At 60.8% G+C, this 9,558-nt stretch overlaps 1 protein-coding gene across 1 annotated transcript; it reads left to right on the top strand.

The window, feature by feature from the left end:
• Positions 1-6: 6 nt before the first annotated feature.
• Positions 7-8,730, top strand: rusf1 (RUS family member 1; the record flags this gene model as incomplete). The annotated part of the gene is made up of 9 exons (XM_060823038.1): positions 7-68; positions 1,069-1,174; positions 1,893-1,994; positions 2,844-2,914; positions 4,717-4,901; positions 5,200-5,257; positions 5,745-5,815; positions 6,819-6,977; positions 7,845-8,730. Coding segments are annotated over 9 exons (990 nt in total), but the record flags the coding sequence as incomplete, so codon positions are not given.
• Between the last annotated feature and the right edge of the window lie 828 nt (positions 8,731-9,558).

A 9,558-nucleotide genomic window follows, 5' to 3' on the forward strand; every position in this document is an offset into this window, starting at 1 on the left:
CCCCGTTCTGATGCCTGTGCTGTGTTCTCCTACAGGAGTAAGTTGGACTGTGACGCAAAGAAATGGAGGTGAGCTCTCTCCCTCAGAACGCGGCCCTCCCTCAGAACGTGGCCCTCCCTCAGAACGCGGCCCTCCCTCAGAACGCTGTCTCCCTCAGAACGCGGCCCTCCCTCAGAACGCGGTCTCCCTCAGAACGCTGTCTCCCTCAGAACGCGGCCCTCCCTCAGAACGCGGCCCTCCCTCAGAACGCGGCCCTCCCTCAGAACGCGGTCTCCCTCAGAACGCTGTCTCCCTCAGAACGCGGCCCTCCCTCAGAACGCTGTCTCCCTCAGAACGCTGTCTCCCTCAGAACGCGGCCCTCCCTCAGAACGCGGCCCTCCCTCAGAACGCTGTCTCCCTCAGAACGCTGTCTCCCTCAGAACGCGGCCCTCCCTCAGAACGCGGTCTCCCTCAGAACGCGGTCTCCCTCAGAACACGGCCTCCCTCAGAACGCGGCCCTCCCTCAGAACGCGGCCCTCCCTCAGAACCGTGTCCCTGGGAGTGTTTGATGGGGGTCAGTGTAGAGGGAGCTTTACTCTGTATCTAACCCCGTGCTGTCCCTGGGATGTGGGGGACAGTGTAGAGGGAGCTTTACTCTGTATCTAACCCCATGATGTCCCAGGTATCAGTGTAGAGGGAGCTTTCCTGTGTATCTGACCCCGTGCTGTCCCTGGGATCAGTGTAGAGGGAGCTTTCCTGTGTATCTGACCCCGTGCTGTTCCTGGGATGGGGAGTGTAGAGGGAGCATTCCTGTGTATCTGACCCCGTGCTGTCCCTGGGATGGGGAGTGTAGAGGGAGCTTTCCTGTGTATCTGATCCCGTGCTGTCCCTGGGGTGTGGGGGACAGTGTAGAGGGAGCTTTCCTGTGTATCTGACCCCGTGCTGTCCCCTGCCCCAGGTATCAGTGTTTGGTGTCGGTGGGGGGAGGGGGGAGTTGGGCGGAGGGAGTTGGGCGGAGGGAGTTGGCCTGTCTCTGCGTGACCTCCCCCCCCCCCCCCCCCCCCCCCCCCCCCCCCTCTGTGCCCGCAGATTATTTGCGGATGTTCTGAACGATGTGGCCATCTTCCTCGAGATCCTCGCCCCCGGCTTCCCCTCACTCTTCACCACGATCGTCTGCGTTTCCGGCCTGTTCAAGGTAGGGTCCGAGTCACCGGGTGGGCTTCGCGGTGGGCACCGATGGCCCTCCCCCCCCCCCCCCCAAGTCTCTCCCTCCGCGAGCCCGGCGCCGGGAGGGCAGGCGCGACCTGACTGAGCAACGCCACCGAGAGGCCGAGCGATGCCACGGGGGAGGTGGGGCGGGGAGTGGCGTCCATTCCGAGTCAGGGGCTGGCCACGTTTCCAGTCGGTCCCCTCTCGCACGGGGAGCAATGCCACGGGTGTTCCCCGCCTCCCCTCGCACGGGGAGCAATGCCACGGGTGTTCCCTGCCTCCCCTCGCACGGGGAGCAATGCCATGGGTGTTTCCCCGCCTCCCCTCGTACGGGGAGCAATGCCACGGATGTTCCCTGCCTCCCCTCGCACGGGGAGCAATGCCACGGACGTTCCCTGCCACCCCTCGCACAGGGAGCATTGCCACGGATGTTCCCTGCCTCCCCTCGCACGGGGAGCAATGCCACGGACGTTCCCCGCCTCCTCTCGCACGGGGAGCAATGCCACGGACGTTCCCCGCCTCCCCTCGCACGGGGAGCAATGCCACGGGTGTTCCCCGCCTCCCCTCGCACGGGGAGCAATGCCACGGACGTTCCCCGCCTCTCCTCGCACGGGGTGCCAGCGCGGCGCCAGGGGTTCGTTTCCCCTCCCCCCTCCCCACCCCCGAACGTCCTGCATTTACCGCCCTCCCGTCTCTCCCTGCAGTCCATCGTCGGGGTCTCTGGGGGCGCGACACGGGCGGCTCTCACGGTGCACCAGGCCAGGCGTGACAACATGGCCGACGTATCTGCCAAGGACGGGAGCCAGGTAACGCCTCCGCCCATTCCCCCCCCTCCCACCCCTACCCCCCGAGGGGGGGGGAGGAGGGGGGGGGGTGTTGGGGAGGGAAGGGGGGGTGGTTGGGGGAAGAGATTGCGGGGTGGGAACTCGCTGTCCGACGCTGAGTGGGTCTGGCTGAGGGTGCGCAAGACTGCACCCGCCCCCCGCCATTGGGGTGAGAGAGTGTCGGACGTTGGGTGAGGGGTGGGAGAGGGAGGGAGCTATCCAGAGTTCCCCCCCCCCCACAGGGCGAGTGGGGAGTATTCCCTCACCCTCCCTGGCTCGGCGATGGGGGAGGGGACAGGGCTTTGAGGGTGGAGGGAGTGAGGAGGGGAGGGCTCCCCGCTGCAGGGTCCCCAGCCTCTGACCTGCTCCTGGAGACACAGGATTGAGATGGGGCTGGGGTCCAGGTCAGTTTCTGCTCAATGGGAACCCCCAGGATGTTGATAGTGGGGGGAGGGGGGGGGGATTCAGTGATGGTAACACCATTGAACGTCAAGGGGGCGATGGTTAGATTCTCTCTCAATGGGAACCCCCAGGATGTTGATAGTGGGGGGGGGGGGGGAAGGTATTCAGTGACGAAATGGTTGGGGTGAAGTCAGTTTCAGTGGTTTAGGGTGTGACTGGGTGTCTCACGTGTCTCTCTCTCTCCCTCCTCTCTCCCTCCCCCCTCTCTCTCCCCCTCCCTCTCTCTCTGTCCCTCTCTTTCTCCCTCTACCCCCCACTCTCCCTCTGTCCCCCTCTCCCTCCTGCCGGCTCTCTCTCTCCCTCCCTCCCTCCCTCCCCCTCCCTTTCCCTCTCTCTCCCCCTCCCCTCTCCCTCGCTCTCTCCCTGCAGGAGACCCTTGTCAATCTCACTGGCCTGGCCTGTAGCCTGATCCTCACACCCCTCATCAGTGAGAACATTGTGTACGTGTGGGGTTGGGAGCAGCTCCCAGGAACGTCACGCTGACCCCCGGGCGGAATCTTCGAATCCCGGCAGTGTGGACAAAGGCCATTCGGCCCATCAGGCCCACACGAACCCCTCTGAAAGGCATCCCGTCCAGTCCCACCATCTCACCCTCTTCCGGTAACCCTGCACGGCCAATCCCACCCTAACCTGTACATCCCTGGGCACTACGGGACAATTTCCTCACGGCCAATCCCACCCTGACCTGCACATCCCTGGGCACTACGGGACAATTTCCCCACGGCCAATCCCACCCTAACCTGCACATCCCTGGGCACTACGGGACAATTTCCCCACGGCTGACCCACCCTAACCACATCCCTGGGCACTACGGGACAATTTCCCCACGGCTGACCCACCCTAACCTGCACATCCCTGGGCACTACGGGACAATTTCCCCACGGCCTACCCACCCTAACCTGCACATCCCTGGACACTACGAGACAATTTCCCCACGGCCAATCCCACCCTAACCTGCACATCCCTGCGCACTACGGGACAATTTCCCCACGGCCAATCCCACCCTAACCTGTACATCCCTGGGCACTACGGGACAATTTCCCCACGGCAATCCCACCCTAACCTGTACATTCCTGGGCACTACGGGACAATTTCCCGACGGCCAACCCACCCTAACCCGCACATCCCTGGGCACTACGGGACAATTTCCCCACGGCCAATCCACCCTAACCTGTACATCCCTGGGCACTACGGGACAATTTCCCCACGGCCAATCCACCCTAACCTGTACATTCCTGGGCACTCTGGGATACTTTCCCCACAGCCAATCCCACCCTAACCTGTACATCCCTGGGCACTACGGGACAATTTCCTCACGGCCAATCCCACCCTAACCTGTACATTCCTGGGCACTACGGGGACAATTTCCCCACGGCCAACCCACCCTAACCTGCACATCCCTGGGCACTACGGGACAATTTCCCGACGGCCAACCCACCCTAACCTGTACATCCCTGGGCACTACGGGACAATTTCCCCACGGCCAATCCACCCTAACCTGTACATTCCTGGGCACTCTGGGATACTTTCCCCACAGCCAATCCCACCCTAACCTGTACATCCCTGGGCACTACGGGACAATTTCCTCACGGCCAATCCCACCCTAACCTGTACATTCCTGGGCACTACGGGGACAATTTCCCCACGGCCAACCCACCCTAACCTGCACATCCCTGGGCACTACGGGACAATTTCCCGATGGCCAACCCACCCTAACCTGTACATCCCTGGGCACTACGGGACAATTTCCCCACGGCCAATCCCACCCTAACCTGTACATCCCTGGGCACTACGGGACAATTTCCCCACGGCCAATCCCACCCTAACCTGTACATTCCTGGGCACTACGGGGACAATTTCCCCACGGCCAATCCACCCTAACCTGCACATCCCTGGGCACTACGGGACAATTTCCCGACGGCCAACCCACCCTAACCTGCACATCCCTGGGCACTACGGGACAATTTCCGCACGGCCAACCCACCCTAACCTGTACATCCCTGGGCACTACGGGACAATTTCCCCACGGCCAACCCACCCTAACCTGCACATCCCTGGGCACTACGGGACAATTTCCGCACGGCCAACCCACCCTAACCTGTACATCCCTGGGCACTACGGGTGTTCTGAGAACTGATGGGGTGGGAGGGGAATTTGGGATGGTTGGGTCGGAGCGTGGAACCACGCGAGGGGGAGGCCGAATTGCAGCCTGTGTGCTGATCACTCACGTCTCTGTCCACAGCCTGACCTACGTGCTGTACGCCCTCTTCACCGCCCTACACCTCTACGCCAACTACCGGGCGGTCCGCAGCGTGGTGATGTGCACGCTGAACCAGGCGCGCCTCCGGCTCCTAGTCGGCGACTTCCTGAGGGCTGGGAAGGTGTCCACACCTGCCGCAGTTAATTCCCGGGAACCTCTGCTTCCAGGTCAGCGCCGAGGGAGCCCCGCGCTGTGGGAGGGTCAGCGCCGAGGGAGCCCCGCACTGTGGGAGGGTCAGCGCCGAGGGAGCCCCGCACTGTGGGAGGGTCAGCGCCGAGGGAGCCCCGCACTGTGGGAGGGTCAGCGCCGAGGGAGCCCCGCACAGTGGGAGGGTCAGCGCTGAGGGAGTGGGCACTGAGGGAGGGTCAGTGCCGAGGGAGCCCCGCACTGTGGGAGGGTCAGCGCCGAGGGAGCCCCGCGCTGTGGGAGGGTCAGTGATGTTGCTGCTTTCTGTTTTTCCCACAGATTTCCGACAGAGTGTCAGTATCCATCTGGGAGCTCCTCTCAACACCATCATACACAGGTCAGAACATCCAGCCCCCACCCCGACCCCAGGCTGTAACCCCCTCCCGGGGAGCTGTTATTGTGTATATAAACCACCCCGAACCCCTCGATTAGATTCCAGTCTGTAACTCCCTCCCGGGGAGCTGTTATTCTGTATATAAACCCCCCGAACCCCTCGATTAGATTCCAGTCTGTAACTCCCTCCCCGGGGAGCTGTTATTCTGTATATAAACCACCCCGAACCCCTCGATTAGATTCCAGTCTGTAACTCCCTCCCCGGGGGGCTGTTATTCTGTATATAAACCCCCCTGAACCCCTCGATTAGATTCCAGTCTGTAACTCCCTCCCGGGGTATCTGTTATTCTGTATATAAACCACCCCGAACCCCTCGATTAGATTCCAGTCTGTAATTCCCTCCCGGGGAGCTGTTATTCTGTATATAAACCCCCCCGAACCCCTCGATTAGATTCCAGTCTGTGATGTGTTCCCTCTCCCTTTGTCCTCAGTATTTTCGACTACCAGAGAGTATTGGAAAACAACTCCAAAAACTATTTACTGGGATTGAACAAAAGGACAGGTATGTAAAAGTTCAATACACCCCGGTCCCAGAGAGAGAGAGGGGGGGAAAGGACAGTGTATCTAACACACCCCGGTCCCAGAGAGAGAGAGAGGGGGGAAAGGACAGTGTATCTAACACACCCCGGTCCCAGAGAGGGAGAGGGGGGAAAGGACAGTGTATCTAACACACCCCGGTCCCAGAGAGGGAGAGGGGGGAAAGGACAGTGTATCTAACACACCCCGGTCCCAGAGAGAGAGAGGGGGGGGAAAGGACAGTGTATCTAACACACCCCGGTCCCAGAGAGAGAGGGGGGAAAGGACAGTGTATCTAACACACCCCGGTCCCAGAGAGAGAGAGAGAGGGGGGAAAGGACAGTGTATCTAACACACCCCGGTCCCAGAGAGAGAGAGAGTGGGGGGAAAGGACAGTGTATCTAACACACCCCGGTCCCAGAGAGGGAGAGGGGGGAAAGGACAGTGTATCTAACACACCCCGGTCCCAGAGAGCGAGAGGGGGGAAAGGACAGTGTATCTAACACACCCCGGTCCCAGAGAGAGAGAGGGGGGGGAAAGGACAGTGTATCTAACACACCCCGGTCCCAGAGAGAGAGGGGGGAAAGGACAGTGTATCTAACACACCCCGGTCCCAGAGAGAGAGAGGGGGGAAAGGACAGTGTATCTAACACACCCCGGTCCCAGAGAGAGAGAGAGGGGGGGAAAGGACAGTGTATCTAACACACCCTGGTCCCAGAGAGAGAGAGAGGGGAAAGGACAGTGTATCTAACACACCCCGGTCCCAGAGAGAGAGGGGAAAGGACAGTGTATCTAACACACCCCGGTCCCAGAGAGAGGGGGGGGCGGGGAAAGGACAGTGTATCTAACACACCCCGGTCCCAGAGAGAGAGGGAGAGAGAGAGAAGGGGGGTGGAAAGGACAGTGTATGTAACACGCCCCGGTCGCGCGGTGATGTTGCTGTGATGTGTGACCGCTCCCTGTGCTATGAGCTCCCCTTCTGCTGGTAGGTGTGGTGTGTATCTCGCTCAGGGAGGGGGCTGATAGCGTCGACATGATCCAGGCTGGATTCCACGCCGAGATCTTCCAGCATCTCCTCCACAGCGACGTCCACGCCTTCGAGGTGGGCCGCCTGACCTTCCCTCGTCTCCAGAAGATGGTCACATCTGGTGAGCCTCAAACCCCTTCCCCTTCTCCCCCTTCCCTCAGTCCCCGAGCTTCCCTCCCATCTGTCGATTGGGCGGTGGGTGGGATTTCCGATCTCACCGAAACATGTTGTACCCTGTGGGGATTCACCAGGGGGAGACACTGAGGGACATGGGGAGAGCGCGGGAGACTGGGAGATGGATAGATTGTTGGGGGGAGACACTGAGGGACACGGGGAGAGTGCGGGAGACTGGGAGATGGATAGATTGTTGGGGGGAGACACTGAGGGACACGGGGAGAGTGCGGGAGACTGGGAGATGGATAGATTGTTGGGGGGAGACACTGAGGGACATGGGGAGAGCGCGGGAGACTGGGAGATGGATAGATTGTTGGGGGGAGACACTGAGGGACACGGGGAGAGTGCGGGAGACTGGGAGATGGATAGATTGTTGGGGGGAGACACTGAGGGACACGGGGAGAGTGCGGGAGACTGGGAGATGGATAGATTGTTGGGGGGAGACACTGAGGGACACGGGGAGAGTGTGGGAGACTGGGAGATGGATAGATTGTTGGGGGGAGACACTGAGGGACGTGGGGAGAGTGTGGGAGACTGGGAGATGGATAGATTGTTGGGGGGAGACACTGAGGGACGTGGGGAGAGTGCGGGAGACTGGGAGATGGATAGATTGTTGGGGGGAGACACTGAGGGACACGGGGAGAGTGCGGGAGACTGGAGATGGATAGATTGTTGGGGGGAGACACTGAGGGACACGGGGAGAGTGTGGGAGACTGGGAGATGGATGGATTTCGAGTAGCTATTGAACTCGCTGCCTCTAATTCCTTTTTCTCTCATCTCTCGTCTCTCTCTCTCTCTCCGCGTCTGTGACCAGCCCAGGACAAGCGACTGTGGGACGCGGTGGCGGCGACGCACCTCCTGGTCGATCAGCTCTTCCCCCGGCTCCTAGCCGAAGCACGGGCAGTCGGCTGGAAAACCGACCGGAACCACCTCGGGGTGGACGAGTGGCGGGCCTGGTGGGGCCCTGGGGAGGGCAAGAAGGGGCGGTGATGGAGAGGAGGGGGTGGGGTGGGGGAGGTGGCGTCAGCCTGAAAGTAGGACAGGGTCGGGGGGAGGTAGGGAAACGAGACTGGCCCTCCCCTCCCCCCCCTCCTTCCCCACCCCCCTCTGCTCCTGTTGCCCAGAGATGGCTCCGTCTGGATCCGCGTTCAAGAATGCCAAAAACGACGAGGGGGAAGAGGGCCGTGGGAACCCGACGGGAGATCTTCGAGCACCCCCGCCCCTCACGCCTTCTCCTTTCGTCCTCCCCCAACGTCCCCACCCCCCCCCCCCTCCCCCTCTCAGTGTAGGGTTCTCTACGCGGGAGTCCTCCCCCTCTCTCTCGGGCATCTTGGGTGGAGGGTACTTGAGTCTTGTCCTGCGCAGTCCTGGGCAGTGGGGGGGCGTGGAAGGGGTCGCGAGCGCCGACTGCCTGCCCCTCTCCCGCGATTACGTCAGAGCCCGGGCGTCCCTGGAGAAGGAGCGCCTGGTGTCCACCAGCTCTCTCTCTCTCTCTCTCGAGCTGTTCCGGGAGAGGTGGGCGCCGCAGGGAGTGGGCTGCGTTAGGTCCTCCTCCCAACTCTTCAATCGCTCCCCTCCCCTTCGCTGTTTGATCACGCAGCGTTCCCCTCTGATGAGAAGGGCTTCTGCTCATCACTGGCCAGCCTGGCGTTTCCTGTGTTCCTGGTAATGGGACATCAATAAAGATTTACACACTTGTTCCCCATTGTGTCTGACACCTGCACACACACAAATTTACACACACGCACACTGACACACACACACACACAGTCACACCCACATACACACTCACATACACACACACACATACACAGACACACACCCACAGTCACACACACACACACACAGTCACACCCATACACACACCCACATACACACACACACTCACACTGACACACTGACACACCCACACACACACAGTCACACCCACACACACACACACACTCACACTGACACACAGTCACACCCACATACACACTCACATACACACACACACACTGACACAGACACAGACACACACCCACAGTCACACGCACACACACACTGACACACACACTGACACAGACACACACCCACACAGTCACACCCACACACACACACACACACAGACACAGACACACACCCACACAGTCACACCCACACACACACTCACATACACACACAGACACACACCCACACAGTCACACCCACATACACACACTGACACAGACACACTCCCACACAAACACAGACACACACCCACACACACACCCACACAGACACACACACCCACACTCACACAGACATGCATACGCTTACACACACTGACACACATCCACACTCTCACTGACACCCACCCACACACAGACACACGCACCCACACAGGCGCGCGCGCACACACACACACACCCCTACACACACAGACACACATGCACCTGCACACACACCCACGCGCGTACACAGACACACACACCCACACGCGTATACACACACCCACACCCGCCAACACACACGCACACCCCCATGCGCTCACACACACATCGTGGCCG

This window comes from Hemiscyllium ocellatum, unplaced genomic scaffold, assembly GCF_020745735.1.
Source record: "Hemiscyllium ocellatum isolate sHemOce1 unplaced genomic scaffold, sHemOce1.pat.X.cur. scaffold_3091_pat_ctg1, whole genome shotgun sequence".
NCBI classification, from domain to species: domain Eukaryota; kingdom Metazoa; phylum Chordata; class Chondrichthyes; order Orectolobiformes; family Hemiscylliidae; genus Hemiscyllium; species Hemiscyllium ocellatum.